Below are 15,124 nucleotides of genomic sequence, written 5' to 3'. Positions count from 1 at the left end.
CCAGTCCCATTAACAGAAACACTTTTTTTAAAAAGCCCTGGAATTTGATTTATTTCAGGTGAAGCCATGAGAAACAATCAGCAATTTAGTATCCTTTGTCAAGGCAAATCCTTTTAAACATGATTGTTGATGGATTGGCTTGTTCCAGCATTTGACAGTCTGTCGTTGTTGCACACCCAGAGCCCCTCAGTATATCTACCTGAAAACACTGTACAGCAGCACTGAGCTCTCACTGCTGCAGCTGCACGTCTGGGCCTGTTCTGGGATTCAGCTCCTTTAGCGAGAAGTAATACCAGTGGAATTGGCCTCCAAATACCGATTCTCACCTCCACATGTCAACACAGCCCTGTTCATACATTCCACTGCCTCTGTATCCTGTAGCTGACTGCATATTTCTCTACGTATATGTCACGTCATTGACCTTGCCCGTTTCTCCTTCTTTGTTCATCAGTGAGCAGAACGGGACAGACGGCGACGTTCTCTCCATCGCAGGAGGACTCTTTCCACAAGCCGGTGAAACTGGCCGGGGTGACGACGAGCCGCCTCGACAGTGACTGTGAGCCTGAGCTCAGGCAGACTCTGCTGTCCAACGGACACACCCTCAGAGCCTCTCAGAATGAGAGCGGCCCCCTAAGGAGAGCCAGCGACTAGCAGGCGCTCCATCCAGCCCAAAACGTGGACTCGCAGTAGCGGAGTGGACTTTTCTCTCTTTTTTTGCACTGGGAAATAAACTGCTACCTCATATCGAGGCGATTGATCCTGAGCCTCCTGGATCTGGACTGAAAGGGAGCACCAGGAGGGGAAAAAAAGGCAGGGGGCATCCGGAGTGTGAAGAGCTTGTGTGGGTGGCGTCCCATCTGAGCGTATCAGCTGTACATAGTTAAAAACCTTCGTTCGGGAGGTGACCAATTAAGAAATTCTAGCTCCAAAAAATGTGACTTTGCATTTGAAGCATGTAAATGTAGGGAATCTTGTACAGTATATGTATGTGCAGGGGGAAAAGAGAAATATACCTTTGGACATTTGACTGTACATAAGAGTTTTCTTATATTATATATTATATAACTTTTACAAAAGAGTATTTGAATTTATGTGCATGACAAAGAAAGGAGTGATGGTATTTTTATTTTTCTTCAAAACAAAAAAAAACAAAAACAGCCTTTTTTCAGCTTTTACCAACAACATTCAGCTGCGGTGCCTTATTGCATGATCAAAGAAAACTACAACTTGTAATAGCATATATCCAGAGAGTTTTTGTGAGAGACCCTGGTACACTCTTTATAGCAAAACCAAGCAAACACTTGATTGCACTTGAATGTTTTTTGACAAACCATGGCCTTACACAATCACAATTCACATGCGTTGTTGTATGAAGGAAGAGCTTCAATGTAAATTATTTTGGTACGTCAGATGGTTCAAGATGGGATGATTACGGGCGGTCAGTTAAAGCACTTTTTATATTCACTTCAGAAACAAGCAGGTTGTGTTCATGAAATCTGCCAATAGGAATGCGGGAACCTCCTCCGCGAGGAGACGCTCCGCTTATCTTGACACGGTAAAGTCGACAGTACACACTGTACCATTAAGGCTCTTCCACCTGTTTCACAATACTACAAGTTACTGCGAAGCTGCTCTGATCCAGTCGGGAAAAAATATACTTCTCTGTACTTCTCTGTGATGATTTTCTTTATTTGTCCAGAAAAGTGACTTTGGCACACGTTTGCAATTAAATGTGGTCAAACTCAAAGCTGTAGATGGCGATAATGTCTCGGCATAAATACCAGTCGTGTTTTTTCGTCACATTCATGATGAGATTAGAGCTGCAATGATTAATCGATTAGCTGTCAGTTATTTAATTAATTGGCAACTGTTGTCGACGCCAGACACTTAAAGGGTAACTCCACCAATTTGACACATTAAAGTGTGTTCACAGGTCATGGGGAGTAGTGATGTCGCTCTTTGGCTACGTTGCATTGTGGGTAATGTTGGCAACAGGTTTTGAAGAGAAAAAAAGAAGAACGCATGGAATAAAAAAAGGCAAGAACTGGTTCCCACAATGCCACTCTAGCCTCTGAGTGACATCACCGTAAGGCAGTCTATCAGATTACTGAACAACTAATTGAATAATCGAGAGAATAACCAGCTCTAAATGAGATCTACAGCTGTGAACATGCGACATTTAATTGTCTGAATGTTCAAATCAACATTTCAACGCTACGAACTTCAGAGAAAGGAGGAGAGTCAGGGAGAATCGTGTCGTTTCGTGTCACCGGGTTACTGCTGTAATGTGACTCGACAAGCCACCTTTGTGCATCGACAGGATAATGGCCAGTAGTCAGCCTCCGTCATATCAATATCAATAACTCTCTCATCGTCACATCACTTACAGCTCAGTAGTGTCTGAGGTAACTTAAAAGGTGCGCTCTCATGCTGTGAACAGTCGGGAAGCTTGTGAAATGTGTTCTCTAACCGAATTTGGGAGATTAACGCAGTTGGGACCGTCACCGCCCCTGCGTGATCGGGCAGAGCAGTAGTTCCACTTTGTCTCGTGTGTGCATGTGTCTCGCCAGTGTGCTCTCGTCTGAGCTGTGTTCTGTTACCAGTGGCCTTATCAAGGTAAAGTGGAGGACACACTCCTCTGGTTACACCTGATGGCACCCATCAGAGATGACTTTTTTTCTTTCTTTCTTTTTAAAACCAGCAGGACCAATCAGAGGTCCCAGTTGGCAATCCAATCCCAGTGTAGCAGGTAAAAGGGACGAGAGGGGGCGTGAGGTGCAGTCTGTGTTCTGAGTAATTTATTGAAACAAACTGTTGAAACCAATGTCAAAGCTGAAACAGTGAAGTGTCTAACATGGCATTGAAGTGTCTAATAAAATCCCATTTTGCTATTATTGCGAGCGTTTTCTTTTTCTCTCCGCCTGTTCAAACAGAATGAGAGGATGTTAAAGTGACAACAGGACCACAAACAGCTGAGTTAGCGTTTAGCCGCCGCTCGCATGTCACAGCGGTTATGGAGAAGCCATCAATTGAAATGGGGCATGCACAAAGACATGAAATCCACAGACCTTGATCTTCAAAGCAGTGAAGTAGTCACACACACACACACACACACACACACAGAGAGAGCTAATCTTCCAACCAGGAATGTGTCCTGGCTCCCTGAAGCTCCAAAAGACAGCAGGCATATTTTTTCCCTTCTCCGGCCTGTTTAAAATATTTGCTACGGAGTCGAGGCTGACTGAGGGTCAGTGGCTGGCCAGAATGTGCATTCCACATGGATGTTTGTCACCGGATGATTGACATGCCTCCGGCCGTGGCCTCCACCAATCACACGCCGACCATTGTTGTCCAACAGCATAGTGACAAGCAGCATGACATACACTCCCACCTGTGAGGCCATCCGTCTCCCTCTGCCACCCGGCAGTCTTCACTTTTTCCTCCGCAGAGACCGCGAGGACAACACTGAGCTGAGGGGGGAAACTGATACTGACGGCTGATTTCTCTTACATATGTCATTGAGATGTAGAGGAGTGATTTGTTAGTCTTGTAATAAGTTCTCTTGGATAAGTGCATGCTCTAATTTTGAAAAAAAGAAGAAAAGAAAAAAGGACATGTGGAAACCATCAGTACTTTCAGTAACGATTGGCCGGTGCAGACTAACACATTTTTACTGCACATTGTATCTTAAGGAAAAACCATGAAATAAATCCAAAATTTTGTTCAAAATAATATAATTAATTCCAATCTTTACGGCTTTTAATCAGCCCTTTTCCCCCCGTGGAATCATTTCCTGTGTAAGGCCAGGTGCAATTACAGCTGGAGCTCATTTGAATTGTCAGTTTCGAAAAAAACAACAAAAACATTTTTCCCAGTCCACCCCAACTTGATCTACTCATGCAGATCATCTTGTTAGGCCCCAGCAGCTGAGCTGATATCCCGGAAACTTGGCAAATAAAATCGAAACCATCTGCACGGCTTGATAACACGAAAAGTAAGTGGGAAAATATGCTGCTCGTTTCTCCTGAGCAGTTCTCAGTAAACTGAGTAGAAAAGGTCTCAAACTTAAAGGGCAACCCCAACGATTTTACACATTTAAGTGTTTACAGGACTGCCGCATATGTGAACAAGTAGTATAAAGCCTTTTGTGGATCCAGAGGAAGCTGCATGTAATCTGACAAAGCTTTTTTATTACACGCATTCTACTTTATTTTCAAAACCTGGCACCTACACTACCCACAATGCAATTCATCAGATTACATGCAGCTTATTTGGAGCCACAAAAAGCTTTAAACTACTGTAACTACACTTTATTGTGTAAAATTGGTGGAGTTACCCTTAAAAAAAGGCCCAGTTTAAAAACTAACAAAAAAACAGAAGCAACTGAAAAATGTAACTTATGCAATTTATGTATTTTACAATGTAAGGACTGTTTATTGATTATATTATAGTCTGTTGTAGGTTGCTGTACAAACTTCTAGTTCATTCTATCTTTAATTAGCAGTGCTTTTAAGTGCTCACCCTTTTCTTGAGTCTACAAAAGGGATATAAGCTCAGATTTACATGGAAAGATCTATACCACGGTCATATACAGCCTGTTAGCGTAGCTTAGCACAGCTAGCCCGGCTCTGGACAAACAAAGTCCATCTAGCAGCACCTCTAAAGCTCACTAATGACCATGTTAAAGCACATTACATGTGGTTTTATATGGGCCGTGTATCATCGGTCTATCTCTTGGTTGGAACAAGTGAACCACCTCACAGTGATGACACAGCCAGGCTAGCCGTTTCCCCGCTGCTCCCAGTCTTAGTGCTAAGCTAAGCTAACAGGATGCTGAACAGTGGATGCCTATTGACGCAATTGACAGATGTTTGTTTTTTTCAATTAAAGGTTGGGTAAGCATCTCAGGTTAAGATTAAGGAACAACTCCTTACATAATCCATTCATTAAATAATAAAGTTCCACAATAAACAGATGAGAGATGAACTCTAAAATGTAACATGCAGCTTTTGCAGGAAACCTGAGGTTCCTAACAAAACTACGCCCATGTTAATTAGCAGCAAATGACAAAGTGTTCTATTGTTGAAGGCACCTACAGTATAAAATGAAAGCTCCTGCAGGTGGGTGAGCTCAGTCGCGCTCCAGCGGGAATGCAACAATGGTGAGATATGAGTGTGCCTGTAACACAGGTGGCCCGGCTTAGCAGAGAGAAAATATGGATGAAACACTAAAATGATCGTAAAAACCATGTAGAGGAAGCCCGCGGGGAAGAGGGAGAATCACCAGACCTCACTCAAAACATAAAAAGAGACCATCTTTAATACCATAACTTATTGATTCTTACACACACATTAAACAGTAAAGAGGCATCGTCAATTTCCCCAAACCGCTGTTGCTGTTACGGAAGTGTGAGCTCAGGCCGCAGGGCACTGATGAGCAGGAATGCGGCACCCTGGGTAATGCGATCAGGCCCGTGCGGACGACTCTTCGCCCAAGCACCAGGTGTTCCATGCTTCACAGGGGCCCAGCAGCATGGAGGTGAGGGGGGGGGGGCCTCATGGGGGGACGAGGGTGCTACTTCCGGAGAAGCTCTCCCTGCTGTTCCCTCCACCAGGTCAGGTACTCGGGACGGCCACAGACGACGTGCCGCTATAGCAGAGTGTGGCGGACCTTCTCATAGGCTCCGAGGAAGATGAAACCACCCACACTGATGAAGGTCACCCTCGGTATGCTGCCCGCAAACAGACTGCAGGAAAGAGGAGAACGAGCAAAACATGCCTTTAATTTTCAACTAATACAGATTCCAATCAGTATTTAAGACAGCCGGCTTTGCTGAATTAACCCTGAGGATCACAGTCTTGATAGCTGATCTACCATAGCTTATTTACTTAAAAAAAAATGAAATAAAGAAACTAATGAAGCACAGACTAAGGGATGTGTAGGCAGTGGATGCAATTACATGATGACATAACATACTGAAGAAAAATTCTGCAGCTATTTTACCTTAAAATAACATCTGCAAAACCACTTGGATGGCTTAAAGACTGGTCCTAAGGAGAATAATGCTTTAGCCACGCCAACTCTTTACTGAAACTGAATTTTTTTTAGTTCATGGTGAAAATGTTGTCTGGTTTTCCACCTAATGGCCTCAGCACACAGTTTTCTGGCGGACAGATAGCCTTTCAAGATACCACTAACTGTGGCTGCCATTAGCTAGTTAGCTCAGTTAGCCGTGCAGCTCGGTGACCTTCTGGAGTAGCGCAAATGTTAGTGATGAATTAGAATTGTGTTAAACTGAGTCCCCTCTGCTCACGACTCAGATAATATCTGTTCAGTGTTTTCGTCATGTCATTTTTGTGAGCGTCACAGTTCCAAAAAAATCATATTGTTTATCAAGTGATTTCAGCATAAATGTAATGACATGAAAGAAAACGATTGCTGCGGCTGGGTAAAAAAAAAAAAAAAAAAATCTGCAAGGAAAAAGAAGTTTCTTCTCCGCGGCAGAAGAATCAGGGAAGGAGACGGTTTTTCTGTCCTTGCTGGTGCCAATTCCTCCACAGTTTTTCCTGCTCCGGCTTTAATGACCTCCATGAAGACACGGGCCGGATCGCGTGTCGCTCCGCTGATCGACAGCATCTATCTGTGAGTGATTTATGGCTGAAATTGAAGGCCGCATGGTCCATGGGTGGAACATGCGGCTTGTGGTGGTGGTGGTGGAGCCTCTTGACGGAGAGCGAGAGGCCCCCGGGTTACAACGGCCGAGGCCCAACAAGAAGCCGTTGACGTAGCAGGGGTCAGAGGATGAGATGAGCCATGAGAAAGCACCCGTCTCCCAAGAACCACCACCACCCTCCCCGATACACACAGCTGTTTTTGGGATTAGGCTTCGAGCCCCCACCCTGAGGCCTCCCTGGACCTCTCACCCCCTCCCTTCTCTCTCTCTCTCTCTCTCTTTCTCTCTCTCTCTGAGCGTGACTGATGGCCGGATGAAATCCACACATGTCCCTCCGCTGTCCGTCCGTCCGTTTCTCTCTCCGTCTCTTTGTCCAGCGACGCCCCCCCCCCCCCTCAGCTGGCTCAGTTGTTCGGGGATTTCTCCTCCGTCTCCTTTCTTCTTTGCTGCGTCATCCACTTCTCAGACACGTGCTCGTGCTTCATCTGCCTTTTTGTGTCTCTCTCCCTTTTTTTTATTTTCCCTGCCCCGTCTCCCGTCTCTCGGCATGTATTTGCCTACCAACACCTTCCGCCCTGCCAACACGCCCCCACGCTCACATGGTCTGGCCTCGTCCGAGCCAGATGTAATGGATGAAGGGGTATTGTGTGCGAGGAGAAAAAGCGCATGGAACTGTCTGTGTGCCCGGACTGTCTGTCCTCATTCCTCATCTGCGAGGGTGTGTGCGTCAGAGACTCGTGTTTCTGTCCATTTTAATCTTTAGGAAAAACGTGAAGTATCGCCGAATCCTGCTTGGTTTCCATCAGCTGTGCTCCAGCAGACACCGTGGAGAAGATTCCTGAGTCGACCTACTTCATATCAGACATTTTGATTAGTCACAGCGGGGGAAGCACAGGTGCTAGCAGAGACGAGATGGCAAACTGACGAGTCATTTCCTGTATCGACGTCACGTGGGTTTTCACCGCCGCCCGGCCTGCGCCTTTAGGAGACGAGCAGCAGGCTCTGGGTCTATATTAATTCCAACGGGAGAGGCGAACACGAGACCAGATCATGACCAATTCTTTCCCCACGCATTCATCCAAAGTGAATATTTGACCCCTTTTTTTCACGAGCTGCAGATCTTCCAAGCATTCTGATACAAAAACAGCATTTTTTTTTTAGAACAAATCGGAGCAGAAAGTACTTTTGCTGTCTCGACGACACAGTCTTGTGATATCAGGAGGTCTGGAGTGAGCATATGAAGCCTAGATACAAATGAATCCATGGCAGTCCCTGAAACTGAAGCAATCATTAACGTTATTCTTTATCCTGGAGCCTGACCGATATATATCACTTTGCCTATAAGATCAGTATTTTGCCGAGACAGAGCAGAAAACGGTGCTTGGGTGATTTTGACAGTACAACATTTCGAGTTGAGTTTATTATTTCAGTTCACTGATTTTGGACAATATCGTTTATTGTAAAACTGTGGGTACATAGTTAATAGTAAACTGTGCGTACCGATATATCACATTTTTTACTCCATACTGTCGGTATCAGCATTGGCCATAAAAAAACTGCATATCAGTTGGTGCTTCTCCTGCTGTAACATGGCAGAAAAAATTCTCAACAGCTACAACTTTCACAAAAAAATCAGAAGCGTTGTTGAGATCGAGTAACGTTCTCATTGGAAATCCGCCACCAGATGTTGACGGTTAAACAGACAGATAAGCCAAAGTGTGATGCAGTTTGCTGCTTTTGAATGTGCAGCTAATTTCATGGTAGCCTATTTGGCTTTTGTTTTCCTTTTATCATCAGGGTCGTCAGCCTTTGATGATTCGATTTTGGACTCTCCTTCTGTCGTTTGCAAACCTTCAAACGTTTTTGAAGATATTGTGGAAGCGCAATACTAAACGAGCGGAGTAACCTATTAAGAATAATGAGCGTCACTAATGATAGAAGATTCATACCGGATTCTGGACAGTGACAGTCATTTTTTTTTTATTTCTCAACTCGCAAAATATGTTTTAATCACACACTTTGGCACGTTGCATTGTTCTTGTCTTCAGTGCAACAAACTCCAGGATCTTTAGTGATGAAGCATTTATTTTACCTTTGAAAACTGACGAAGAAGGTGACAGACAAAAGCTAGTAAATGAGAAAGACCTTGAGTTAAGGTTATGTTTGTTTGGTGGTTTGGTGAAGAGCTGTCATCGTCATCATAGAAGCCAAAATGGATAAAAAGACTTTAAAGTTTTACAGACTTTTAGGTTGACTTTTGGTCGAAAATTCCAGAACAAAGCAAGCATGTTGACCTTACATCAAAGACAAAATGAGTCTATGTTTTGTTCACTAAACTAACTAAAGATCTTTTTGGTTGCTTTTATGACTTCAAGAGTTTAATCCCTGGAGGAGCACGACAGCGTATTTGGAAAAGTAGTATAAAGCCTCTTGTGGCTCCAGAGGAAGTTGCGTGTTATCTGATAAATTTCATCAGATTAGATCGAGATCTCATGTCACTGTTGGACTCACTATGGACAGTTAAAAATAAAAAGTCGCAATTTACCGGGTGCCTACATTATCCACAACGCAACTTAGCCACTGAGTGACATCATTGGAGGCAATTTATCAGATTATATGCAGGTCTCCACTGGAGACACAGAGGGCTTTGTACTACCTTTATTACATACGCAGTCGTACTACCCAAGACTCAAAAAAAACACTTTAATGTCCAAAATTGGTGGAGTTACCCTTTAACTAGCTCTTTCACTGGAAAGATTCGGATCACAAACTCGACTGAAAAGCTCTACAAGGTGACAAACATGCCAGGGATCTCCCAGCCATCCCAACCATTCACATGACTCCACGCTTCAGAATGCCTCGACCCAGATCGGGTGTTTTCAAAAAGACGGCCAGTAAAAGGTTAGTTATGCGTGGTTGGGCTCGGGGAGTGTGCGGGACGCAAAGAGTGAATGTTTGAATAAGAATCTGAGCGTGTTTGAGTGAGCACGGACTGGTGTGACTGCTCCAAATAAAACGTGGAGACATCAGTCAGAGGTGGCTGAGGCTCCTCCCATCTCAACGCGGCTTTTTATCACCATCTGCTGAAAAGGTAAACCCCAGGCCCGCTCCGGGAAAAAAGCTTAAAACAACAATATCACATATGATCCGAAGCTAAATCAGAATCTAATGCAGAAACCAGCTGGACAACCAAACAACATCACAGTAGACACAACAAGTCCCGACGTCCCCTCATGTGATGGCTCTGACTGCCAGCTGTGTGGACGAACAAACTAATTTTAAACTCGACGCGCTTGTTTTGTCTCAGCTCTGGACTACCGTTACATTTCCTGTCTGGGATCTGGCCCACCTGTGGATTGGGTCAGACGTCAGAGCAGAGCCGGAGCTCAGATATTCCCCTCAGCTCCCCCGGGCCCCCTGACTCACTCTGACATCACAGCCCGGCCAGCCAACTGATCGCCGTCATCCTTCTATTGTGGGCCAATCGCCTCTCCAAGGAATCAAACTAAATATAGCGTGAAGGCATGACAGGAGAGCACAGAGGATGTCCTGGCTGCCGTTTAAAAAGATGGTGCCGCTTGCAAAGAAGAGAGCATGGAGATCTTTTAATGTTTCACCAAAATCAGTGATGGCTGGTGCTGCGTGCGATGTTCTGCTGTAAAGAGTTACGTACTGTGATCTCACCCGCTCACCGAAGTTACATAGCGCAGAATCAAGCAGCACTGATCCAATGAAAACGAGCCTCGCGTGAGCAGCCTCCACTGGCAGCGATACACTGTTGTTTCCATGATCCTGTTTAAATCAGTCTTAAACAAACACCATATCAGCTACAATCAACTAAAGTTTTTTTTTTTTTTTTTTTTTTTGCAGCAGCAGCAGCAGGAAGTAAGGATTTTAATCTTCTGCCAGATCCCGATGTCACGTGACATACAGTGCAAAAATCGAGTGGTGATTTTTTTTTTTTCCCCTGATTTAATCAATCTAAAGTGAAAACCATAATAGCTAGAGCATTCATTCATTTTGCAAAAGGAAGCTGGGACTTCAGTCTTCTGCCCAATCATGTCGAGCGTAAGTTACGTTACGTGACGTACGTTGCAAATTGTGGTGACAGCGCTCGGTGGGAGGGGAGAAGAGCATCAGGTTGATCGTTGTCAGAGAAAGATAAATACAGTAGTTTTGAGGTTTAGATTTTGAATAAAGTGTATTTTGTAGTTGTGAGCTTCTCGGGCATTTCAAGATACTCCATGAAATAAGACGATAAGCAAAAACACAAAGAACAACGTGATACTGGGGATATACTGTATTTCCATTGTGGATGACTTTGTACTTAAAATGAGCATATCTCAAAAACTGAAACATGTATAGAGTTCAGATAAGTTGTGGAGTGTTAAGTAGTATTTTGAAATCGTTTCTACATTTAGAACTCTTTCGGATCAATGAGCGGATCAATTCTCTTGTTCAATTGTTGACCAGAGGCACTGGCTATGATCTGGAGTTGGTTCCCGGGTGCGTAGACGCTTCCAGCTGTTCCCTCGGGATGGGTTAAATGCAGCTTTCCAGTTTCACTGTGTTGTACATTGTTTGCTATGTGATCACATAAAATTTTGAAGTCAGATTTTTATAATCTTTACATTTATGACATACTTTTAATACTTTCACTTGCATAACCTTTCAGCTTAGGTTGTAGAGTTGACAGCGATATGAAAGTACTCAGAGAAAATGACGTGCAGTAATGTATGAGGTGTTCAAAGTGTGGAAATGATATAGGACTACGCGTCGTTGCCTCGCACAGCACGGTGAGAGGATGTAATTGGATTAAATCTGCTGAGAAATACTTTATAATGCACAAAGAATCCACTTGGAGATACGATCTAGATTTCCAAAAATACAAAGGCTTAGTTGACGTGAGAACGTACACAACATTACAACGCGTAAAGCGACACCTATGCAACGTATGAAGTGTTCATCTGAATCAGGCAGGTGAAAAGTGCTCAGACTGCTTCACTCCGTTCCTGACAGCGAAGAACAAAGACTGCTGATGTCATAAAAGTACAATCACGGTTCACCACAAACTTCGAGAGTCGCTGCTTTGTTGTGTGAATGCGGTGAGAAGAAAAAAAACCCTTGTATTTACTTTTCTTTCCATTTTGGTTTACATAAGGCACGGAGCAGACACAGCCTGGGGGACGTGTTGCTTATTAGTCTTTGTTTTGACATGTTTCCTGGTGCAGTGTGCAGGTTACTGGGGGGAGGCCGGCGTGAGCTGCACCGCGCAGTGCTGCTAACCCGGGGTCTCTGGGGCATGGCACACACATGGAAGCACTTTAGAGCTTCACTACACTGCAATTGGGCCTATTACCATAATTACAGCTTTAAAGCCCGAGCAATTTGTATCAGGCATGCACCAGCGCAACCACCGGGCCTTTGGCCCTGCGGAGCAACAGCCCCCCCTTCCCCTCCCACCTCCCTTTTTACTTTCTACACACTCCCCTTTGTCTTTGCATTTCATTCTATCGTCTCTCATTCTTCTCTGGTTACATCAACATCAGGGGAGAAAAGGGATTATTCAGGAGTTGATCATGTCTGTGTACGTGTTGTCTGGGGCCGCACGATATAAGTGAGTTTTGCAGCCGGTCTCAGAGGATCGTCGGAGGAGACAGAGAAGGAGAGGAAGACATCAAAGGTTGGCCGTGTGGTGTAGAGGTGGGGGGACTGGCATCAAACAGCCCCCCTGTACATTACCACTCTGTTACCGCCGCAGCTGGGAGAGGGGGTGGGGTGGGGGGGGGGGTTAGGTCCCGGCAGCTATCACCTCGGCGAGACGGCGCAGTCCACTCAAACATGATCTTTATTAAAATTGAAAGCTGGATGTTCGAAAGCTGTTTGTAGGGAATCACCCTTGGCTCCTATTAGAACCCAAAGCTGAGATGTAATTTCTCTCTTGATTAGATTCCAGCGCTGCAGTCCCCGCACACACAAACAAACAACACCATGGCGTGTGTGTGTGTGTGTGTGTGTGTGTGTGTGCATCGGTGAGATAGAGAGATGTCCCACTTGTGTTTGGCCCCGGTCCCAAACCAAATCTGCTCCGAGCATTAGGCCGAGGTGCGTCCTGACTAAATGGTGGCCGCTGGTGCGCGAGCAGGCCTATTATTCATCGCGGCTGAGGGGTTTGTTTTAGTGCTGGCAGCCCTCTGTGGCCCCATTAGACCTGGCCTTTTGTCCGGTGTGCATTATAAACACATCAAAACACTCAAATAAACCCCTCCACTCAGCCCCTGTAACACCTTAATCAATAGGACGGTACGAGGAAAAGCTTTTATGCATCTCATTTTTCAGCTCTGGCTGTAAATTCACGTCCGCCACAAGAGAAGCGACTCATCAAACTTGATTACGTGAGGGATCAGGGAGTAAAAATCAAATCATGTAAAATAAGAGGCTAGGGATAAATAGAGTTTGTGTGAAGCGGCTGAATGGACGGCACCTTTCCCTCAAATGAAGACTCACCCTGTGAGGCCTCGGCTCCTCCACACGTCATACAGCACCAGCGGGATGTTGCCGCTCGCCGTGGTCGACCCAGCCTGGAGAGAAAAAAGAGAAAGAGAGAGGGTGAAAATAGAAGTGTGATGATTGATGGAACGTCTCCTTCACTTCCTGCTCCTCAAACAGACGACCTGTTTAGTCTTCCTCAGCTGAGCTTCCTCCCGCCCTCCCCTTCCTATCATTCCTCCGTCCCTCCCTCCTTGTTCTCCTCTCGGACAGCTGTGTCAGCGAAGGTGACACCTCCAACACCCGCCCAGCCGTTTGCCCACCCAAAAACACACTCAACAGGTTCTCCTGCTCTCCCCTCCGCAGCTTGCACCAGTCAAGTCTGGAACTTTTATTTACACAATACGGCTTAGCTGGCCAGAGAGTTTCTAATCCATCACCGCCGAGTGGCGGAGGGGTACGGGAGCAGCGGGGTGAGGCCAGCCGGGGTTAAGTGAGAGCGGGCGGTGGCAGCACAGAAAGGAGAGAGAGGCAGGGGGAGGCGGCGGGAGTACGTGTGTAGGGCTCATGTGTGCCAATCTGCGCCACAGCTCACGGAGCGTGTAGGAAACTAAGTTTGCGGCCTCCTCTGTAAAAGTTGCGACTGGAACGAGGGGAGGATTCCCGCATTTTGTTCATGTGAGGAGAAAAAAAAACACACCCCTATTCCTCGTGTTTCTGTTGGAGACAGGTGGCTGAGAAATGACTCTGGTCTGACAAGTTTTCTTTTCCTCTACCGCTGTGGAATGATGGAGGGAGGGGATGGAGGAAGAGGGTTTCCAAAACACACATGCACATGCACACTCACACGCATGCACGTGTACACACGTACACACACACACACAAGCACACAGACACACACGCGGTCTTTGTGTAACTTATGCTGACATAAAGACAATCTTCCTGCAGCTCAGTCTATAAGTTCCTCTGCCTTTTGTTCTTACTGTCGGAATAGAACAAAATCCGCCTGACGGTCTCGGCTGAATGACAGTGACGACTTTTGAACAAGGTGTTGGACCGTACCAGATTCGAGTGAACATGACAGTGAGGGCAGCAGTGCGGTGCCAGCCTGAGGAGAAGAGCAGTGTTGTGCTGTAGCAGCGTAGGAGGCCGTGGTGTGCCAGGCATGTGGTCAGGGCTGCAGGCAGGGCGGCGTGGCAGCAGTCCCTGCCCAGGAGGGGCTTCGCGTGTCCAGCTGTGCCCTGGACGCCGGCCCGCTTCGGCCTCGTTCGTGTCAGGCTGCCTACCGTACAACACCGCTCTTTCATTCTGCCCACCTAAGACAAGAAGCAACCTTCTGCTCTGCCTCTGTAAGACGGAAACTAATGTGACAAGTTCCAACACCCACATTTCCTCCCACCGTCCGATCCAAACCGTCCATACCCCATCAACAGCAGCCCTGCTCTCTCGCCATCTCTGTCCGTCTCTGGTTCTCTCTCCTGCCGAGACTTGTCATCCTTCGCCACTCTGCTAATTTTTATAATTCAACAGGACTCCATTTTCAGATGTGATAAGCTGCTTTACTATCATTTGTTGCCTCATATCGTAGGTTATGTTTTCACCTGTGTCGCTCTATTGTTTTGTTGGTTGGCTTGCAGGATTACTCACAAAGGACTTGGATTAAGGATGGGTCTCCGCCCAGGATAGACTCACTTCCTTCAACACTGCGATACAGTTTCTTATCTTGGCAATTTATAGTAATACAGGGCTATCGAGTTTCATACTGGATCAGGCTTGATGGAATTAGAAGGGACTGTTAGGCCTTGGCAGAGGCAAGCATTCTACTGAGTACCCTTCTACTTTTTTATTACATTTCTATTAGAGCAGAAACATTCAGTTAATTAATTGATTAGTTGGTTGGCAGAAAATGAATCACAGCTATTTTGATAATCGATTGAGCATTTCAGTAATTTTTCAAGCCAA

General features: G+C 45.6%; 2 protein-coding genes across 2 annotated transcripts in view; one reads left to right on the top strand and one right to left on the bottom strand.

The window, feature by feature from the left end:
- lrig1 (leucine-rich repeats and immunoglobulin-like domains 1) overlaps positions 1–2,894 on the top strand; it is a 35,634-nt gene extending 32,740 nt beyond the window's left edge. The window contains exon 18 of the mRNA XM_030420615.1: positions 452–2,894. Coding sequence (XP_030276475.1) covers positions 452–651 — 200 coding nt within the window. The 3' untranslated portion in view covers positions 652–2,894. The remainder of the gene's footprint in view (positions 1–451) is intronic.
- Positions 2,895–5,301: 2,407 nt separating this feature from the next.
- Positions 5,302–15,124, bottom strand: part of slc25a26 (solute carrier family 25 member 26) — a 60,460-nt gene continuing 50,637 nt past the window's right edge. The window contains exons 9-10 of the mRNA XM_030421476.1: positions 13,181–13,254; positions 5,302–5,746 (exon numbers count right to left, since the gene is read on the bottom strand). Coding sequence (XP_030277336.1) covers positions 5,650–5,746; positions 13,181–13,254 — 171 coding nt within the window. The 3' untranslated portion in view covers positions 5,302–5,649. The remainder of the gene's footprint in view (positions 5,747–13,180; positions 13,255–15,124) is intronic.

Source organism: Sparus aurata, chromosome 6, assembly GCF_900880675.1.
Source record: "Sparus aurata chromosome 6, fSpaAur1.1, whole genome shotgun sequence".
In the NCBI taxonomy this organism is placed as follows: Eukaryota; Metazoa; Chordata; class Actinopteri; order Spariformes; family Sparidae; genus Sparus; species Sparus aurata.
Note: the sequence above shows the minus strand (reverse complement) of the source record. Positions and strands in the feature narration are given on the sequence as shown.